Source organism: Neoarius graeffei, chromosome 3 (assembly GCF_027579695.1).
Source record: "Neoarius graeffei isolate fNeoGra1 chromosome 3, fNeoGra1.pri, whole genome shotgun sequence".
Taxonomy (NCBI): Eukaryota; Metazoa; Chordata; class Actinopteri; order Siluriformes; family Ariidae; genus Neoarius; species Neoarius graeffei.
Genome location: NC_083571.1, coordinates 105,993,337 through 106,016,329, shown reverse-complemented (window position 1 = coordinate 106,016,329; position 22,993 = coordinate 105,993,337). Strand labels below are relative to the sequence as shown.

The 22,993-nt window shown below is 41.8% G+C and overlaps 1 protein-coding gene across 2 annotated transcripts in view; it reads right to left on the bottom strand.

Moving 5' to 3' along the window:
- Positions 1-351: 351 nt before the first annotated feature.
- Positions 352-22,993, bottom strand: part of mboat2b (membrane bound O-acyltransferase domain containing 2b) — a 145,556-nt gene continuing 122,914 nt past the window's right edge. For both annotated transcript variants that reach the window (XM_060917851.1, XM_060917852.1), the window contains exons 7-13: positions 20,291-20,474; positions 17,170-17,362; positions 14,633-14,736; positions 14,481-14,545; positions 11,965-12,097; positions 4,692-4,843; positions 352-1,371 (exon numbers count right to left, since the gene is read on the bottom strand). In XM_060917851.1, the coding sequence (XP_060773834.1) occupies positions 1,224-1,371; positions 4,692-4,843; positions 11,965-12,097; positions 14,481-14,545; positions 14,633-14,736; positions 17,170-17,362; positions 20,291-20,474 (979 nt within the window). In that variant the 3' untranslated portion in view covers positions 352-1,223. The remainder of the gene's footprint in view (positions 1,372-4,691; positions 4,844-11,964; positions 12,098-14,480; positions 14,546-14,632; positions 14,737-17,169; positions 17,363-20,290; positions 20,475-22,993) is intronic.

The window sequence follows — 22,993 nt, the reverse complement described above, 5'->3', positions numbered from 1 at the left end:
TATGATCACATCATCTGTACATTTTGCAATCTCCTGGTCTGAGATTGTAGCCACCAAACAGGAAGTGAGCTCGTATCTTGGCCAATCTTTGGTCATTTAACACGAAACTTGCTTTGAGTGCATACAGTCTTGCTCTTTACAAAATAGCATGAAGTTACCACGGCAACTATGCCCTGCTGGGCTGTTTGGACCCCTCATTGCTGCTTGCAGCTATTAACAACAGCAACAACTATTATTATTAGATAATGTGTTATCGTCTTTGAGAGTGAGATGAATTGGAATACAATAGACACACCATGTGTATAGTTACAAAAGTTTCTCTTTAATCACCACATTTACAAACTTGGGCTTTGCATCACTGGGCAAATATTTATGTTTTCATTGCAGACTAACTCTGATATATTAATTATCTTTAGAAATCGTCTTTCTAGCACACATTTAAAATGGAATGTATTGAAAATGTCTTAAAGCTTCATGAAGAATACTGAGGTTGCAGTGATTTTTTTTTTTTTTTGCAAAGGAAAATCTTAAGATATGCAACCTCATGCATCAAAGTATTGCATGGCATACTAAACTAAAGATAACATGCCATGGACTGAAGAACGTCATTGTGTGATAGGTTCAAATCTCCGATTCAACTTTTACTGAGTCCTTGACAAGAACGAAGGCTTGCCTTCTGAGAAGCCAAACACAGGAGAGTAAAAGATGAATCGGAAAATAATGATTATTTGCAAACTAACATTGGTGCATTGGTGGTGTCAACTTGTTGTCTGAAGTGGTTATGCTTTCCCCCTTTCAAATCATTTGCCCTTAACAGGTGTTTTATCATCGTCATACAACTCTCCAAGTGTTCGTTTGCTTTCTTCTAGTAACAGTGGCACAGTCTCCTGCAAAGTGATGCAGCCTGCATGTCACAACATCAACTCCTACAGTAGTGTTGGGGAGTTTAAAGGAAAGTATGTAGAATTCAATACATCGGAGTTTCCTTAGCATCCCATCCTAACACTGCCAGTCATATTCCAACCCATCCCCTGCAGCCAATGAGTTCTGGTACCAGTGTTTTGAGCCCAGATTAGTTTGACGACCCACTGGATGAGTCCAGACAGGGGCTAGTTTGTATGTTTGTTAGTTTATAAGTTTCGTTTGCCGACTCTCCTGACGCATGGTTTTACAGTAGGAGTGTCGGCCACGGAGTGTGCTGAAGTGCGGTGTAGCTTCTTGGTTCATGTGGTTTTGGGTTTCAGGCTGTCTGAAGAGGTGGTGCTGGTGGAAACACAGCTGTGCTGCTCCTTCAGCCGCAGATGCCGAGGTTTCACCGGCAGAGCTATGGCCAATAACACACAGCCTATATGGACAGAAAAGCACCAAGACCTGAAAGCAGAGGAAAGAAACAGATTAAAAAAAAAGAGGATGAGAAAGAGAAAGGAACGGCTGTTACTCGCAAAACGTTTTATATTCAGAAATCCAGAAAATACTTTTGTTTCATATTCAACAATCTGTAAAAGTTTATATACCTTTCTAACAAAACAAAACGAGAAACTGACCCATTTAATGCTCTATTATTGTGATTATAACACGCATACAAAAACAAAATAGAAGATTGGCATCTCATCTCATTATCTCTAGCCGCTTTATCTTGTTCTACAGGGTCGCAGGCAAGCTGGAGCCTATCCCAGCTGACTACGGGCGAAAGGCAGGGTACACCTAGCCTGGGCCCGCCCATCCTAAGCGTGACGCAACACGAGGGCCTGTTCCGAGGCTCCAGCTTGCCTGCGACCCTGTAGAACAGGATAAAGCGGCTAAAGATAATGAGAATGAGATAATAATAATACATGCTGCACCATGTGTAAAATACAGATACAAGATTCAGGCAAAAATTTTACAGACTAGTGCAGAAATTAAAACTGTATGAATTACATTTAATATAGTTAGAGATAATACAGGGGCGGCACGGTGGTGTAGTGGTTAGTGCTGTCGCCTCACAGCAAGAAGGTCCGGGTTCGAGCCCCGTGGCCGGCGAGGGCCTTTCTGTGCGGAGTTTGCATGTTCTCCCTGTGTCCGCGTGGGTTTCCTCCGGGTGCTCCGGTTTCCCCCACAGTCCAAAGACATGCAGGTTAGGTTAACTGGTGACTCTAAATTGACCGTAGGTGTGAATGTGAGTGTGAATGGTTGTCTGTGTCTATGTGTCAGCCCTGTGATGACCTGGCGACTTGTCCAGGGTGTACCCCGCCTTTCACCCGTAGTCAGCTGGGATAGGCTCCAGCTTGCCTGCGACCCTGTAGAACAGGATAAAGCGGCTAGAGATAATGAGAAAATAATAATACATGCTGCACCATGTGTAAAATACAGATACAAGTTTCAGGCAAAAATTTTACAGACTAGTGCAGAAATTAAAACTGTATGAATTACATTTAATATAGCTAGAGATAATACAGCTTGTTTCCAAACATGATAAACATCCATCCATTATCTGTAACCGCTTATCCTGTGAGAGGCGGGGTACACCCTGGACAAGTCGCCAGGTCATCACAGGGCTGACACATAGACACAGACAACCATTCACACTCACATTCACACCTACGGTCAATTTAGAGTCACCAGTTAACCTAACCTGCATGTCTTTGGACTGTGGGGGAAACCGGAGCACCCGGAGGAAACCCACGCGGACACGGGGAGAACATGCAAACTCCACACAGAAAGGCCCTCGCCGGCCACGGGGCTCGAACCCGGACCTTCTTGCTGTGAGGCAACAGTGCTAACCACTACACCACCGTGCCGCCCAAGTCAAAATCTATTTATGTAAATATTTGAAAAACACTTTTTTTCAAAAATTCAAAATAGCAAAAGGCACCAGTTCACATGTTGCTTGATATGTAGACAAAGATTCATAAAGATATCTTCAGTAGTTTTAAAGATATGGCCCAGAAACTAAAATGTGACCAGACAGACGGACGGAACCCATTTCTATATCCCCCGCCAAACTTAATTTGGGCGGCGGATCATGATGATGATGATAAAGGGCGGCATGGTGGTGTAGTGGTTAGCACCGTCACCTCACAGCAAGAAGGTTCCGGGTTCGAGCCCAGCAGCCGACGGGGGCCTTTCTGTGTGGAGTTTGCATGTTCTCCCCGTGTCTGCATGCGTTTCCCCCACAGTCCAAAGACATGCACATTAGGTACAATGAGGCCGACTGTAAATGAAGCCTTTATTTGTCATACATACCCTCAACCACAGACTTAAGCACACAGTGAAATTTGACGTCTGTATTTAACCCATCTGGGGCAGTGAACACACACATGCACACACAAGTGAGTAATGAGCCCAACCTAAGGCCATGTTGACCTAACCGTGTGACTTTGGACTGTGGGGGAAACCGGAGCACCCGGAGGAAACCCACGCAGACACTCCACACAGAAAGGCCCTCATCGGCCACGGGGCTCGAACCCAGGACCTTCTTGCTAGGAGGCGACAGTGCTAACCACTATACGACCGTGCTGCCCATTGGTGTAAGCTGTAGTGGTTTCCCAACCATAATGTATATATAATCTCACGATGGCAAAGCTAAATAAAAAAAATTTAAATAATAATAAATCACAGTACAATCAAAGCCCGATTCCTGAGAGCTTTATACACAATCAGCTTCATAATTCCTGTCGTGAAAAACAATCACACACTTTACCGTTTTATTTATGTAGGTTTATGTAATAAGTAGAGCTAATGGATCATTTGAGAGCAAGTCTGTAAAATCCGAGAGTGCAAAACTGACTGAGAACGCCTTCGGTATCCTAAGTGCTGATACTGCTGACTAAATGGCGTGCTGTGATTTTTAACGGATATTGGATATTACACTTCACTCATGCATCCAAAAAAAAAAAAAATCCCACAGCAGGATGAATAGGTGTGTGTTTTCGTGGTGCGTCTCACAGCTGGTGTGGATTAAAGCACAAGGTTCAATAAAAACCTGTGTGACTCAAGGGCTTTAGAAAAGCTTTCAGTATGAATTTGCCTTGATTAGAGCGTCGTTTGTTCTTATTTGTTACAGATAAATTGATGTTATATTATTTAGAGGTTATATTTAGTTAGTATTTAGGTGAAGTTAGCTATTTACATTTATTTACATACAGCAGAGTGTTATAAAGTAGTCAACATCCACAAAACCTTGTTGTACAAAATGGGAAAAGCCTTCAAATACATTCTTTTTTTTTTGTCGCATAATTTCATCTCATCTCATCTCATTATCTCTAGCCGCTTTATCCTGTTCTACAGGGTCGCAGGCAAGCTGGAGCCTATCCCAGCTGACTACGGGCGAAAGGCGGGGTACACCCTGGACAAGTCGCCAGGTCATCACAGGGCTGACACATAGACACAGACAACCATTCACACTCACATTCACACCTACGGTCAATTTAGAGTCACCAGTTAACCTAACCTGCATGTCTTTGGACTGTGGGGGAAACCGGAGCACCCGGAGGAAACCCACGCGGACACGGGGAGAACATGCAAACTCCGCACAGAAAGGCCCTCGTCGGCCGCTGGGCTCAAACCCGGACCTTCTTGCTGTGAGGCGACAGCGCTAACCACTACACCACCGTGCCGCCCTGTCGCATAATTTAATCAGCATAATATTCCTCAATCAAACAGCAGCAATTTGTTTAGTATCAGTGTCACGGTGTACGGTGTTTTAGTCGTACCTGTAGAATTTGAGCGAAGGCCCCACAGACAGCAGTACAAAAGGCACCACAGTATAACAAATGGCAATCTGTGTGCTCGCCCACGTGATGACATCATACACCTGCTTGTGTGTCGGCGAACCCAAAAAGTACGGCCTCACGTTGTGCCTCACCTAAACAGGGAACGGGAAAAAAGAAGAAACACAGGAAGGAGGTGAGAAGAGAATAGTTATATTCAATTCAATTCAATTTTATTTGTATAGAATTTTTAAACAATGGACATCGTCACAAAACGGCTTTACAGAAAGATATACATTTTAAACTTAAAATTTAAAACTAAAATCTTTCCCTTTTAAAAATATGATTTAAAAACTAAGTTGCATGGTGCACATTAAAAAAAAAAAAAAAATCAATCACCAGAACTCTTTAGAAATTATCCATTAACATTTCAGTTTGTCACATCTAAATGTGCAGTACCAGTCAAAGGTTTGGACACACAACTTATTCATCGGTGTTTCTCTATTTTGACTATTTTCTAGGGGCGGTACGGTGGTGTGGTGGTTAGCACTGTCACCTCACAGCAAGAAGGTTCTGGGTTCGAGCCCAGTGGCTGACGAGGGCTTTTCTGTGTGGAGTTTGCATGTTCTCCCCATGTGGTTTCCTCCGGGTGCTCCGGTTTCCCCCACAGTCCAAAGACATGCAGGTTAGGTTAACTGGTGACTCTAAATTGAGCGTAGGTGTGAATGTGAGTGTGAATGGTTGTCTGTGTCTATGTGTCGGCCCTGCGATGACCTGGTGACTTGTCCAGGGTGTACCCCGCCTTTCGCCCGTAGTCAGCTGGGATAGACTCCAGCGACCCTGCACAGGATAAGCGACTACAGATAATGGATGGACGGACTATTTTCTACATTGTAGAACAATACTGAATACATCAAAACTATAAAATAACATGTATGGAATTATGTGTTGAACAAAATATTTCATATTTTAGATTCTTCCAAGGGGGCGGCACGGTGGTGTAGTGGTTAGCGCTGTCGCCTCACAGCAAGAAGGTCCGGGTTCGAGCCCCGTGGCCGGTGAGGGCCTTTCTGTGTGGAGTTTGCATGTTCTCCCCGTGTCCGCGTGGGTTTCCTCCGGGTGCTCCGGTTTCCCCCACAGTCCAAAGACATGCAGGTTAGGTTAACTGGTGACTCTAAATTGACCGTAGGTGTGAATGTGAGTGTGAATGGTTGTCTGTGTCTATGTGTCAGCCCTGTGATGACGCGAATGGTTGTTTGTCTCTATGTGTCAGCCCTGCGATGACCTGGCGACTTGTCCAGGGTGTACCCCGCCTTTCGCCCATAGTCAGCTGGGATAGGCTCCAGCTTGCCTGCGACCCTGTAGAAGGATAAAGCGGCTAGAGATAATGAGATGAGATTCTTCCAAGTAGCCACAATTTACCTTGACGCTTTGCACACTACTGACATGATCTTAATTAGCTTCATGAGCTAGTCACCTGGAATGCGATCCTAAACTGGTTGTCCATAATCTTGGGGTCACTGTAGATCCTCATCTCCAAATGACCGAACACATCAAGAACACGTAAATCGGCTTATCATGCACTGAGAAATACAGGCAGGATTAGAAGGTACCTTGATCAGGATGACTGTGAAAGGCTCGTACATGCTTTCATCACGTCAAAATTCGATTCTTGCAAGAGTTTACTATTTGGATTACCATCGTCTGAAATTGACTTAAACCCCAGTGCGTGCAAAATTTTGCCGCAAGAATGGTGGTTAGAGCTAAGAAGAACGTCTTCAAAACGTCTACACTGGTTACCCGTCAGAGCGAGAATTGATTTATCCTTCTCTTAACATACAAATGTCTCAATGATCAAGCACCAGAATACATTAAAGAACTCTTGACAAGTTATAAACCTCAACGTAACTTAAGATCGTCTGTCTGTCCGGTCATGTTTTCGTTTCCGGGCCATATCTTTAAAACTACTGAAGATACCTTCATGAAGGTATACATATCAAGCAACATGTGAACTTTGTATACATATCAAGCAACATGTGAACTGGTGCCTTTTGCTATTTTGGACTTTTGAAAAAAAGTATTTTTCAAATTTTTACATAAAAAATAGATTTTGACTTAGTTTCTAAGAGCAATGTTCGTTTCTGGAGCATATATCCAAAACTATTCAAGATACGGATTTGAAACTTGGTATACATGTTAACAAGGTGATGTAGATGTGCCTTTTCATACTAAGAAATTTGAGATTTTACTTTTTCATGTTTCCATGGAAACAATTTCAGACTTGGTCTCTCAGGTTAGTCTTGGGGTAGGTTTTGTTTCCGGAGCAGAACTTGAAAACTATCAGTGCGTTTACATGCACATAGAGAAAATCAAATTTCTGCCGTAGCTCGACTGAAATCGAAGTTCTAAATGCCATGGAAACACCTTAGCTCGGCTGAAATCGAACCGAACTGGATTTCTCGTAATCGAGCTACGCGACCTAGATTATGCGATTGTAGCTGAGCTACTTAGTGCATGTAAACCCTATCGAGCTACGTAGTCGAGCTACTTACTTCAGCACTGCCCCTTCCGGAAGTGACAAGTGACGAGACCACAAGCGGGAAACACAACGGCCTCGGTTGGCATGACAACAGTAGTAGTAGCGAGCAGCAGCAGAAGAGAACACGGAACACGGAACTGATAACTTTGTTGATACTCTTGAATAGCTCTTCTTCATGACGACAACCGGAAGTGTACCAACACGATGGGGCGTGTAGCGCCACCTGTGGCTCGGGTGCATAATGTACCTCACACAATAGCTCGATTTCCTTGTGTGCATGTAGGATTGGATTTCTCTGGCACCCCTGCTGGGACCCTTAGCTCGATTACCGACAGTAGCTCGATTTGGATGTGCATGTAAACGCACTGTATGAGAGGTACGGTCTTGAAAGTTGGTATATGTGTTGATTTAAGTAATGTATATGTGCGTTTTGATACTAAGAAATGTGAGAAATTTTAATTTTTAGCTCACTTGGACCAAAGGTCCAATGGGCTTATACCATGGGTCACTGCTGAGGTCAGTGTAAAGAGGTAGGGTTGGTTTCCTGCAGCAGAACTTGAAAAATGTGACAAATAATATCTTGAAACTTGGTATATAGTTGGTATATAGGGCGGGGGATATAGTTGACTCTGTCTTGTTTTTTTTTTTAAGTTTGTAAGAGCGCTGAGACTTAGTGTGGTGCTCCTATAGCCATTTTATTATGAATGCTTTTCAATGAATAGGTGCTTCGTCAAAAGTCAATTATTGCAATTTCTTGCCTTCTTAATGTGTTTGAGATTAAACAGTAAATAATAAAAACACAGTCAATAGCCCTATTCCACAACTATAGTAATCCATATTATGTCAAGAACCGCTCAGCTAAGAGAAACCAACATTCATCATTACTTTATTTTTATTAATTAAAAGACACTCTTTGTCTTAAAGGAAAAAAAAATAGAGAAAATCATTGAATTAGAAGGTATGGCCAAACTTTTGACTGGTATTGTATTTCTACTTGTATTATCATCATATACAGTAATTTAGCCCAAGAAAAACTGTAATTTGTAATGTCACCTCAGGCTTCCGTTTACATTTTCTGTCCCTGAATTTCGTCATGTTTAGGGATGAGCATTTCAGGCAAAACTACGGTTAAAAGTTAATCAATGTATTAATTTGAAATTTATTATGATATCAAGTGCAAATATAGCTATTCTTGTTGGACCAAACCAGACAAAGCAACTAAACAACTACATTTGTGGTCAGAAGTTTACATACAGTGACATGAACGTCATCTTGGATATGAATGTCATGGCAATATTTGGGCTTTCAGTGATTTCTTTGAACTGTTCTTTTTCTGTGGCGGAATGATTGTACAGCATACATCTTTAATTAAAAAAAACACTAGAATTTGGTGCACAAGTTTTAATTTTCTTTGGGTTTTCTGAAATCAACGCAGGGTCAAAATTATACATACAGGGTCAAAAACATACATACAGCACACCTAATATTTGGGTAAAATGTCTCTTCGCAAGATTCACCTTGATCAAATATTTTTGTTTACCATGAACAAGCTTCTGGCAGAATTCTGGTTGGATATTTCACGACTCTTCATGGTAGAATTGGTAGAGTTCAATTAAATTTGTTTTTTTCTTGGCATGGACTCGACTTGTAAGCACGGTCCATATATTTTCAATAGGGTTGAAGTCAGGACTTGTTTTAAGCTTAATGTTAGCCTGCTTTATCCTCTACAACTAGCTCTGATGTGTGTTTGGGTTCATTGTCCTGTTGTAACTCCCAAGTTGTGTTCAAGTTTCTGATGGTTTATGCTGAAGAATTCTGAGGTAGTCCTCCTCCTTCATTATTCCATCCACTTTGTGCAATGAACCAGTTCCACTGGCAGCAAAACAGCCCCAGAGCATGATGATCCTACCACCACCACCAGCTGGTACAGTGTTCCTCTGTTCATGGTGGTCATTGTGGCCAAACAACTCAATCTTTGTCTCATCTGACCATACAGCTTTCCTCCAGAAGGCTTTCTTTGTCCGTGTGGCCAGCTTCAAACTTTAGTTAAGCTTGAAGGTGTCAATTTTGGAGCAGGGGGTTATTTCTTGGATAGCAGCCTCTTAGTCCATGGTGATCTGAACTGTAGACAGTGATCCATCAGCTTCCAGTTCATGGCAGGGCTGTGCCATGGTGGTTCCCAGGTTGTTCCTGACCATCCAAGCCAATTTCCTTTCAGCTGAGGGTGACAGTTTGGGTCTTCTTGAAGTAAAGTGGCTTGGCAAAGTGACTACACCTTACAATAACTTGGATACAATTGTTTGAACTGATCTTGGAATTTGCAGTTGTTTAGAAATGGCTCCAAGAGACATTCCGGAGTTGTGTACATCTGCGATCCTCTTTCTCAGATCTGCACTGAGCTCCTTGGACTTTCCCATTTTACAGTGTGATGGTCAATCCAATAAGTGCTGTAAACAAACCCTTTTTATTAAGGCACAGAGAAGCTACCAGCTGTAGTCAATCATGATCACTAACAGGAAGTTAAGAGACCTCGGCCTTGGCAAGATAAGAGACATTTAGGAAGTTTCAGCACCTCTGAATTAATCATCTAAGTGAGCGTATGTACATTTTTGACCCTGTATGTATGTATAATTTTGCCCCGTGTTGATTTCAGAAAACCCAAAGAAAATTAAAACTTGTGCATGAAATTTTAGTGTTTTTTTTTTTTATTAAAGCTGTATGCTGTACAATCATTCTGCCACAGAAAAAGAACAGTTCAAAGAAATTACTTAAAGTCCAAATATTATCATGACATTCATATCCAAGATGGCATTCATGTCACTGTATGTAAACGTCTGACCACAACTGTATTTACTACTAAATAATATTCAAACAGGGCGGCACGGTGGTGTAGTGGTTAGCGCTGTCGCCTCACAGCAAGAAGGTCCGGGTTCGAGCCCCGTGGCCGGCGAGGGCCTTTCTGTGCGGAGTTTGCATGTTCTCCCCGTGTCCGCGTGGGTTTCCTCCGGGTGCTCCGGTTTCCCCCACAGTCCAAAGACATGCAGGTTAGGTTAACTGGTGACTCTAAATTGACCGTAGGTGTGAATGTGAGTGTGAATGGTTGTCTGTGTCTATGTGTCAGCCCTGTGATGACCTGGCGACTTGTCCAGGGTGTACCCCGCCTTTCGCCCGTAGTCAGCTGGGATAGGCTCCAGCTTGCCTGCAACCCTGTAGAAGGATAAAGCGGCTAGAGATAATGAGATGAGAATATTCAAACACATGATGACTGTTTGATCCTTTAAGAGTCTCTTAAATTTTTTTTCAATAGCAGTTCTCCTTGCATAGAACAAAAACAAACCCCACAACCCTACATTTTTAAACTTCTCCTGGCACAGTGAGTTATAAATGAAGGTAGGCAATAGCTCTAACGAGCCTTCTCTTCTCTTCTCTTCTCTTCTCTTCTCTTCTCTTCTCTTCTCTCCATCTTATTTAATTGTTAACTGCCTGACAGGCACCACAGTAACTGACTACTTAAGTGGATCAGTCTCCTTCCTGTGCTGCGTCTTCAATATCCCGCTGAAATCTGATCTCCTCCATGTCGAACAACAACGATGGACTGTAGTCCGTTATTCAATTCGTACAAAGTGTAAAGAAATTTGGCTTTAGCTGGCAACACTCTGGGTTTCAAACGTCAAACATTTGCATAGTATTTCTACAGACGTAAATTCTTTGACAATCATTACAGCACTAAACATTGCTATGGAAGTTATCCTGAGGAAGTGAAAATTAATAAATTAAAATAAAATATGCTCACGAGAATAGGAACATCTGACTGTTTTGACCTTGTTGGGACATTTGGCTGCTACCCACCCACCCACCTACACACACACACAGATGGTGTTGTAGATTGCTATTACTATACATATGACTTTACTCGGGCGGCACGGTGGTGTAGTGGTTAGCGCTGTCGCCTCACGGCAAGAAGGTCCGGGTTCGAGCCCCGTGGCCGACGAGGACCTTTCTGTGTGGAATTTGCATGTTTTCTCCGTGTCCACGTGGGTTTCCTCCGGGTGCTCCGGTTTCCCCCACAGTCCAAAGACATGCAGGTTAGGTTAACTGGTGACTCTAAATTGAGCGTAGGTGTGAATGTGAGTGTGAATGGTTGTCTGTGTCTCTGTGTCAGCCCTGTGATGACCTGGCGACTTGTCCAGGGTGTACCCCGCCTTTCGCCCGTAGTCAGCTGGGATAGGCTCCAGCTTGCCTGCGACCCTGTAGAACAGGATAAAGCGGCTAGAGATAATGAGATGAGATGAGATTATGGTTTCTTTTTGCTTTTTTGTCTTGACTGTTATCTTACTGCACATATGTATTAGTTTTTCTTTTTTTCTACCTCTTTACAGGACCTCACGACTATGTCTCAATGCACCACGAGAAAAACCATTGCGTCTCAGGACAAGACCCGATACAGATGTGTTACGGACCACTTCTTAGCAGCAACTCTCTGAAGGTTCTGCTGCCAAAATGTGTAAATTATGAGTGTGTTTAAAGACAAGCATGCTTACACAAACTGTGTCTCGTGTTACAAAATATATGTCAGTGTATCTGACTGGAAAATGTGAAATCTGATCAAGGTTCTGTTTCAGCATTTCAGGGGCTGCCCCTGATACTGATGCTCTGTTTCAGACAGGAGGATCGGTCCTAAATAATCTTGGATATCAGCATCCTGTTTGTGTGGCGTGTCATGAAGAGGCTCCTCACCGCCCTGGCTGCCAGCGTGACGACGATGCCGGTGAGAAAGGTGAGGTAGTAGCCTGGGTAAGCTCCATGCCACATTGCTGACAGCAGGAAGGTGGCAGCTGTAGGGTTGTAAGGACAGCGCTCGTAACACACCCTGCACAGGAAATACAACAAGCTAGCCACAAAAAAAAAAACAACCCACTTTACATATGAACAGACGTCCTTTTAAAAATATTCATGTGGGGATAATTACATAACCATTGATCACAGACTACAACAATAATAATGTCCTTGTCTCTATCGTCAGCATTTTATTTGAAATGGACCAGAATGATCTGATCACTTTCTACAAGAAAAATATAAGCAATGCCTAAATCCTGCCCAAAGATGCCTGCACATCCTTCTCCTAAATGCTACCGAGGGGTTAGTGACAATATTTGTGTGTCGTGTATAATAATTGCTAGTTCTGATTATTGCACATATAGTAGCACGTACCTCCCAGGCCCATCACTTTTGTTTATTTTTATTTTTTAAAATATAGTCGTGCTGCAATTGCAATGCCATGTTCCACCAGTAGATGGCACGCTCCATAATTATTCTGTGCATTCAGATCTTTGATGAAATCGAGTTTCACGTAATGAAATGCTGACATTTTCTGCTTCACACGGTGAGGTTCAAAAGTCTGGGACCACACTGGAGATCTGCTTTCCTTCCCCCACATTTTGATTAGTAAAACTACTGAAAATCTTTTCTTTGTACTTTTGTCAGTTAAATAAAGATTCACATGAATTAAAGCTAGACGACCTTTCGGATCCTTCAATTGTAGGTCATAAAAAGAAAATAATTTTCCCGGACATCTGGTTATTTTTGTTTAGTGGACCGAAAGCTACTGAATTTGAATCACAGACTTCCAATTTTATAGTTTTTTTTTTTTAATGGAACCATTGATGGGCGGCACGGTGGTGTAGTGGTTAGCACTGTCGCCTCACAGCAAGAAGGTCCTGGGTTCGAGCCCAGCGGCCGATGAGAGCCTTTCTGTGTGGAGTTTGCATGTTCTCCGCGTGTCCGCGTGGGTTTCCTCCGGGTGCTCCGGTTTCCCCCACAGTCCAAAGACATGCAGGTTAGGTTAACTGGTGACTCTAAATTGACCGTAGGTGTGAATGTGAGTGTGAATGGTTGTCTGTGTCTATGTGTCAGCCCTGTGATGACCTGGCGACTTGTCCAGGGTGTACCCCGCCTTTCGCCCGTAGTCAGCTGGGATAGGCTCCAGCTTGCCTGCGACCCTGTAGGACAGGATAAAGCGGCTAGAGATAATGGACGGATGGAACCACTGATGAATTTAAGGCCACATGGCCCTAAATTCTCTACTATTTTTTCCTGCTTCACCATAGTACATGATTTTTGTAAAAATCTTGTACTCTGAAGTCCCTACGGAAAATGTCCTGTGCTGTGTTGGTCTTAGAAAAAAGGAATGTGTAATTTATGTAAATATAATTTTGGAAAATTTTAGGCATCATGAGTCAGTACTGATACGTTTTTAAAATGATTTAACTTTAAAGCTAGACTGCCTTTCAGATTTTTCAAGTGCAGGTCATAAAAATAATTTTCCCCGACACCCAATTATTTTGTTTAGTGGACCGAAAGCCACTGAATTTGAATCACAGACTTCCAATTTTATTCGTTTTTTAAAAATAGAACAATTAATTAATTTAGGGCCATGTGGCCCTAAATTCTCAGCTATTTTTTCCTGCTTCACTTCACCGTGACCCAATTCAAGATACTACGTCATGCATGACGTGGTGGGCTTTCCCCGTTCGCGCAAGGCATTGTGGGATACAAATTTGAAACAGGAGAGAAAAATGGAGGACGCGAGTGTGCGAATGAAACATGAAAGACCGACTACAGTAACGGAAAGCGAGAAGAAAAGACGTTATGTTATATACGAAGGAAAGGAAACGCAGGACCAAACTAATAAATATCGGCGCTCAGCGAGCACCTCGGTGTGATCAGCTGTTTGTTTAGCGACAGAATGATGGAACTGTCAGTGCACGGTCAAAGGTAAACCTGCGCATGCGCACACACGGACTTCCTCTGTCTGCTTGACTGCGCGAAGCGAGCGATTTCATGCACATTATTTGCTTTAATCCGCTCAAATTAAAAAACTTCCCAGCCACAGAATGGCCTGATATTTTGTGAGATATTACAGAAATAAACATATGTCACAATGACCAAATTTCGGAGGAAACTAAATTTCATCGATTTTATGAAATCAAACGGCCGTCTAGCTTTAACCAATCGCAGATTCTTGGTTTTACTGCATTTTGGTAACTTATCCCAACTTTTCTGGAAAAGGGGTTTGTATAATACTGGCAGGAAACCACATTCATAATCTGATTGCTCCTAATTTTTTGGATTTCTGCCAGAATTCAGCCAACACCTGATGGATTACCCCCAAACTACCACGTACAAGAACAAATATTGAAACAGCACAGGGTGTGAAGTGAGCTCTTAAACCTCGACCCAATAGTCACTCTCACCTTTTGAGCCAGTGGGCAGTCTGAATATTCCAGTTATCAAGAAACATCTTAAAACTGGTTGCTAACTGAAATAAGAACATACAAGAATGAGGGACTTTTCATTCATCTTTAATTTATAAATAAAGAAACCGAGGCGATGGGAACAGACTGACCTCTATGTTCATTATCCTCAGGTTGGAGATGAGGTCCCATCGCGGCACTCCGTCACTGTCGTAGCCATTAAAGCCAAAGCCAGCTGCGTTGTTGATGGCATCAGCTGTTCAGATCGGACACAGGATACGATGAGCGGTTAAGGCTTTTCAGGTCATCCTATATACAGCTTCTGTGTTTTAGTCTCCTGTACTAATGAAGTGATGCAGCGACGTACAGAAAGATGATACATACGCTCGCCGGCCACTTTTTAGGAACACCCATACACCTGCTGTTTTATGCAGATATCTAAATCAGCCGATCCCTTAACAGCAGCACGACGCATCAAATCATGTAGATACAAATCAAGAGCTTCAGTTAATGTTCAAACATCAGAATGGGAAAAAATTGTGATCTCAAAGTGTGACTTTCTTTCACGGGTGTTGGTTTGAGCATTTCAGAAACTGCTCATCTCATGGGGTTTTCACACACTACAGTCTCGAGAATTTACACAGAATGGTGTGAAAAACAAAAAACATTAAGTGAGTGAGTGACAGTTCTGTGGGTGGAAACAAACGCCTTGTTGATAAGAGAGTTGAGAGGAAAAGGGACAGATTGGGTCAAGCTGCCAGGAAGGACATAGAAACTCAAATAAATCACTCTTTACAAATGTGGTGAGCAGAAAAGCATCTCAGCATGCAACAGCAGAAGACTACACTGGTGCTTGAAAATTTGTGAACCTTTTAGAAGAACCCAGTTAAACAAATGAGACAAAAATATTATACTTGGTCATTTATTTATTGAGGAAAATGATCCAATATTACATATCTGTGAGTGGCAAAAGTATGTGAACCTTTGCTTTCAGTATCTGGTGTGACCCCCTTGTGCAGCAATAACTGCAACTAAACGTTTGCGGTAACTGTTGATCAGTCCTGCACACCGGCTTGGAGGAATTTTAGCCCGTACAGAACAGCTTCAACTCTGGGATGTTGGTGGGTTTCCTCACATGAACTGCTCGCTTCAGGTCCTTCCACAACATTTCCATTGGATTAAGGTCAGGACTTTGACTTGACCATTCCAAAACATTCACTTTATTCTTCTTTAACCATTCTTTGGTAGAACGACTTGTGTGCTTCAGGTCGTCTTGCTGCATGACCCACCTTCTATTGAGATTCAGTTCATAGACAGATGTCCTAACATTTTCCTTTAGAATTTGCTGGTATAATTCAGAATTCATTGTTCCATCAATGATAGCAAGCCGTCCTGGCCCAGATGCAGCAAAGCAGGCTCAAACCATGATACTACCACCACCATGTTTCACAGATGGGATAAGGTTCTCATGCTGGAATGCAGTGTTTTCCTTTCTCCAAACATAACGCTTCTCATTTAAACCAAAAAGTTCTTTTTTGGTCTCATCCATCCACAAAACATTTTTCCAATAGCCTTCTGGCTTGTCCACGTGATCTTTAGCAAACTGCAGATGAGCAGCAATGTTCTTTTTGGAGAGCAGTGGCTTTCTCCTTGCAGCCCTGCCATGCACACCAGTGTTGTTCAGTGTTCTCCTGATGGTGGACTCATGAACATTAACATTAGCCAATGTGAGAGAGGCCTTCAGTTGCTTAGAAGTTACCCTGGGATCCTTTGTGACCTCGCCGACTATTACACACCTTGCTCTTGGAGTGATCTTTGTTGGTCGACCACTCCTGGGGAGGGTAACAATGGTCTTGAATTTCCTCCATTTGTACACAATCTGTCTGACTGTGGATTGGTAGAATCCAAACTCTTTAGAGACGGTTTTGTAACCTTTTCCAGCCTGATAAGCATCAACAACGCTTTTTTTCTGAGGTCCTCAGAAATCTCCTTTGTTCGTGCCATGATACACTTCCACAAAAATGTGTTGTGAAGATCAGACTTTGATAGATCCCTGTTCTTTAAATAAAACAGGGTGCCCACTCACACCTGATTGTCATCCCATTGATTGAAAACACCTGACTCTAATTTCACCTTCAAATTAACTGCTAATCCTAGAAGTTCACATACTTTTGCCACTTACAGATATGTAATATTGGATCATTTTTCTCAATAAATAAATGACCAAGTATAATATTTTTGTCTCATTTGTTTAACTGGGCTCTCTTTATCTACTTTTAGGACTTGTGTGAAAATCTGATGATGTTTTGGGTCATATTTATGCAGAAATATAGAAAATTCTAAAGGGTTCACAAACCTTCAAGCACCACTGTATATTGGGTTCCACTCCTGCAGCCAAGAACAGGAATCTTAGACTCAAGAACAAGTTCCTATTAAAGTGGCCAGTGAGTGTATACTGATGATGATAATTTTCTAGCCTGTAATTTCTGACTCTAGGTGATGAGAACAAAGGGCCATACGTTTCCACAGGTCATGTTTCATGTGTCCACATAGCAAATGTCACAACATGGATGACAATTTGAGATTATCTTATATGATACAGCACTCACAGGAAGGGAAATGAAGATTAAATGCAAAAGAATGGAAAACGGAGTGGAAGACAGTGAGACAGCCAACAACATGCACGCACCTAGAGTCCAAACAAAGTAGTATTTCGGCCGAGTGGTCAGCATGGATAGATACAGGTAGACCACCTGGGCATAGAAGGGCGTGGAGGCAATGAAGTCATCATCGACATTTCGTTCCACAGGAAAAACTTTACACACGGAGAGGAAGACTAGCAGAGAGATGAAGCAGGTCGCAAGCTTACGAATAACCTCCATCTGCAAATGGTACAAGAAACAAGACAGTTCCTGTTATCACTTACAATATAGCAGCTACAGTGCTGAGCGTAAATGAGTACGCCCCGTTTGAAAAGTAACATTTTAAACAATATCTCAACGAACACAAACAATTTCCAAAATGTTGACAAGACAAAGTTTAATATAACATCTGTTTAACTGATAACGTGAAAGTAAGGTTAATAATATAAACTTAGATTACACATTTTTCAGTTTTACTCAAATTACTGTAGGGTGGTGCAAAAATGAGTACACCCCACAACAAAAACTACTACATCTAGTACTTTGTATGGCCTCCATGATTTTTAATGACAGCACCGAGTCTTCTAGGCATGGAATGAACAAGTTGGCGACATTTTGCAACATCAATCTTTTTCCATTCTTCAACAATGACCTCTTTTAGTGACTGGATGGAGAGCGATGCTCAACTTGTCTCTTCAGAATTCCCATAGGTGTTCGATTGGGTTCAGATCAGGAGACATACTTGGCCACTGAATCACTTTCACCCTGTTCTTCTTCAGAAATCCAACAGTGGCCTTCGATGTGCGTTTAGGATCATTGTCATGTTGGAAAAGTGCATGACGACCAAGGGCACGGAGTGATGGTAGCATCTTCTCTTTCAGTATAGAGCAATACATCTGTGAATTCATGATGCCATCAATGAAATGCAGCTCCCCGACACCAGCAGCACTCATGCAGCCCCACATAAGGACACTGCCACCACCGTGTTTCACTGTAGGCACCATGCATTTTTCTTTGTATTCCTCACCTTTGCGACGCCATACAGTTTTGAAGCCATCAGTTCCAAAAACATTTATCTTGGTCTCATCACTCCAGAGTATAGAGTCCCAGTAGTCTTCATCTTTGTCAGCATGGGCCCTGGCAAACTCTAGGCAGGCTTTTTTGTGCCTGGGCTTTAGGAGAGGCTTCTTTTGTGGACGGCATCCATGCATGCCGTTCCTCTGCAGTGTACGCCGTATTGTGTCACAGGAAATAGTCACCCCAGTTTGGCTTTCTACTTCTTTAGATAACTGCAGTGAACTTGCATGCCGATTTTCTTCAACCCTTCTCATCAGAAGACGCTCCTGTCGAGGTGTTAACTTCCGTGGACGACCTGGACGTCTCTGTGAGACGGTTGCAGTTCCATCTTTCTTAAATTTTTGTATCACTTTTGCTACAATATTCTGACTGATAAGTAAAGCTTTTCTGATCTTCTTGTAGCCTTCAGCTTTGTGGTGTAAAGAAATTATTTTCTTTGGGGAATTCTGAAGAGACAAGTTGAGCATCACTCTCCATCCAGCATCCAGTCACTAAAAGAGGTCATTGTTGAAGAATGGAAAAAGATTGATGTTGCAAAATGTCACCAACTTGTTCATTCCATGCCTAGAAGACTTGGTGCTGTCATTAAAAATCATGGAGGCCAAACAAAGTACTAGATGTAGTAGTTTTTGTTGTGGGGTGTACTCATTGTTGCACCATCCTAATTTGAGTAAAACTGAAAAAAAGTTATATTATTAACCTTACTTTCATGTTATAAGTTAAACAGATGTTATATTAAATTTTGTCTTGTCAACATTTTGGAAATTGTTTGTGTTCGCTGAGATATTGTTTTAAATGTTACTTTTCAAAAGGGGTGCACTCATTTACGCTCAGCACTTTATAGCAACTACAGGATCTATATCGCAGCTCACCAGGCTCTCAGTTCTCTCATTCTTAAGTTAATACGATTTTTTTTAAAAAATTGCTACATTTAAAGCTAGACGGCCTTTCGATCTCATAAAATCTGTGAAATTTAGTTCCGTCTGAAATTTGGTCATTGTGACATATGTTTATTTCTGTAATATCTCACAAAATATCAGGCCATTCTGTGGCTGGGAAGTTATTTAATTTAATTTGAGCGGATTAAAGCAAATAATGTGCATGAAATCACTCGCTTTGCGCAGTCAAGCAGACAGAGGAAGTCCGTGTCTGGGTGTGCGCATGCGCAGGTTTACCTTTGACCGTGCACTGACAGTTCCATCATTCTGTCGCTAAACGAACAGCTGATCACACCGAGGTGCTCGCTGAGCGCCAATATTTATTAGTTTGGTCCTGCGTTTCCTTTCCTTTGTATATAACATAACGTCTTTTCTTCTCACTTTCCGTTACTGTAGTCGGTCTTTCACGTTTCATTCGCACACTCACGTCCTCCATTTTTCTCTCCCGTTTCAAATTTGTATCCCACAATGCCTTGCGCGAACGGGGAAAGCCCACCACGTCATGCATGACGCAGTATCTTGAATTGGGTCACGGTGAAGTGAAGCAGGAAAAAATAGCTGAGAATTTAGGGCCATGTGGAGATAAATTTATTATTTGTTCTGTTAAAAAAAAAACGAATAAAACTGGAAGTCTGTGATTCAAATTCAGTAGCTATCAGCCCACTAAAAAAAATTATTGGGTGTCGGGGAAAATTATTTTTATGACCTACACTTGGAAAATCTGAAAGGCAGTCTAGCTTTAAAGTTAAATCATTTTAAAACCGTATCAGTACTGACTCATGATGCCTAAAATTTTCCAAAATTATATTTACATAAATTACACGTTCCTTTTTTCTAAGACCAACACAGCACAGGACATTTTCAGTATGGACTTCAGAGTACAAGATTTTTACACACAAATAAATAAATAAATAAATAAATAAATAAATCACATCCCTTTGTGTAATCAGGCTCATAAATCTAAACAAGCAACTGCTAAATGCCTGTATTCTGTGAGAGCTGCTCGCATATTTATAGCATCTAAGTGCTTAAACACGGAATAAAAGCTGGGAAGCTCAAACAAAAGTTTGTCTTAAATATTCAATGAAGGCACAATAACAATAACAATAAATTGTAATCGGTACTAAACACTCTAAATAAATTCAGGCCTTACATTAGGCGACGGGTCATTCAGCCTGGTTTTCCCCTGCAGTCTGCCGTTGCTCTCCTGCTCTCTGTGGCGGCAGGGTTTGCCCTCGATGAAGGCGATGTAGTCGTTATAGGAACAGGTGGGACCTGCCAGGATGCCCATGAAGTTACAGTTATAGCTGAAGTATTCAAGAAGGCTGGGCATCCGCCTGAACGCACAACCGGGAAAAAACAAGATTTCTGTAACCGCATCGCACCACAAACATGAGCTACAGTCATCTGTCAGAACTGGAAGAAGGTCAGATGGTCCTCAAAGACAATCTGATCAAATGTTTGAGAATAACTATTGTTATTCTATCCACATTCACTGGATATGAGCAATCGCACGCTCTGATTGGCTACTCTACTACTAGGATATCAGCTCATATTGCTGGGTTTCACGTGACGTCACAGCCGCCTCATTAGTTATTCAAAACTTTAGCTGGTGGTCTACCAAAGCTCAGTTGACAAAGCGTTTGTACGGAGAAGGTGCACTGCTCGCATGAAAAATGCCTTACGCTTGCGTTGTTTTAGGTTGTTCGAATCAATCAAACCGTGAAACTGATAAAAGTTTCTTCAGGGTTCCCCGTGAACTAATAAAAAAGGGTGAACGAACACAGGATTTCACAAAAAGACGTCGAGAAAGGTGGCTTTTGAACCTCTCACTGAAATCGAAGGGAGCCGAGTCGAAGCATGCTCGAGTTTGCAGTGATCACTTGGTGAAAGGTTTGTATCCCTCTCAGCTCTGTCCTTAGTGTTTTCCAAGTGCTTTTCTTGCTATGTGTCGTTATTTTACGGTACTTTTTTTGTCACGAAGTGCTAAAGTCCCCAGCTGTTTCTTTGTTTACTCCTCACAAAGTCCATATGCATGAAGGTCGTGACAAAATTCTTCCCCAGCCGTACAGTTACAATGCGCCGTGATCACTTCTCCGTCTTGTTTAACTAAGATCCAGGTCTTTAAAGGGGTTTCTGATGATCTTTGGGAATTATTTAGCTGAGAGATAAGAGCCAACACAAGTGAGAACCAAGCCAACTGTTGTCTGTTTACGCCTCAACTTGCAGCGCTTCGTTGTAAAGACGCGAACGAAAAGCTTAAAAAAAATTCTTACACGGGCAAAAACAATACAGGATTCATTCAGCAGCGACCTGATCCCGAGTTCCTTTACCCAGCCACATACAAAAAAGTTGTAAGCCTCCGTACTCTTCCACGCTTTGATCTGTTTTGCGGTGTAGAAGGACGTCTGCAACACCAGATAGTTCGAGATGTCGGGGAACTCGACTGAAGGGTAGTTTTCGAGATCGTATGACAAATCCTTCTTTCCCAGACTGTAGGGGTCGATTCCATTGCACATAGCAATCTTCTGAATATATCTAAAGCCAGCAGTGGATTCTAGATTACGAGCAGACTCTGATAAGTTATCGCTAGTTGTTTGCACTACGGCAGCCGTTTAGACCACCAGCTATTTCACTTCCGGTAAAACCACTAAGAAAAGTCACATGACTGAAACCCAGCAATACCACGAGTAGAGAAAAACATAATGATGGAGTGTTTTGCTGAACCAACCGAGAACAAAATAAAAACTCTACTCAAAAACATAACCCCAAAAAATAAAAAAAAAAGGCAACAAAATTTGGAATAAAAGTATTTGATGGTAAGAGCGTATCATTTTAAAAATATTTTTCAAGAATTATCATCGCATTTTTCACAAATCGCTACTGTCATTTGGCCTGTTTGTTTACATTCTAAGTGAAAATTATTTTGGTCGGCCATTTTGTATAAAAGTTATTATTTATCAAATTTGCAAAAAATAAAAATAATGTTCTGTTTCTCAAAATCCAGTGAATGTGGATAGAATAAAACAGTTATTCCATTCAGTCTCGTCGTACATGGCTTATAGCCAACTCGTAGCTACGCGTCTCGTCAGCTAACAGCTTATGTACGACTCGATCTCATGGAATAACTTAAATATTTCTGTGGTAAACAAGCCTACTTGCCTCTTACAGCAATTAGAGTAACTACTGAATGACTATAACCACTTTGGTTCTGGTTTGATCTCTAGCAAATCCAGACGCAAGCTAGAGAAAACGTCTCCTCAGAAGCTGTATATCTGGAAATTTAGGTGCATTTCCATAAATACAGGTTTGCTATTGTATTGCTCGCACTGATAAATGCAAACATGCCAAAATGCTACAGCGTGGGCCACACAACAACATTTATACAACCCCAACCCATGCTGAAAATGTCAGATATCATGACAGATCTCAGATATATATATATATTTGTCCTGGATCATCCTTTAGTCATCAAACAACTGACACTTCAGGTTTTACCCAGAATTTAAAAAATAAATAAATAAATGAAATAAAAATCCCACCATTGCGCATTTTCAGATTACCTTCACTAACAATAGTCCTAATTCTCTGAACCTGGGATCTCAGAGAATGGCACAAGCGTGCCTTCAGATCAAAACAAACGTGGTAGATAACAATTCAGCAAAGTGGTCGTTCAGACATTATGTCAAGATTGTTTTTCACAAGAGATAGTCGGCATTCTACCACATTACAGAAGTTCGAAAATTGTTTAAGACAAGCCAACAAGCCAATGACCCTATATGGCCAGAAGTAAGTAGTGAATACAACAAGGCATGACAAATAACATTAAAACATCGGTATTTTTGGAATAAAACTT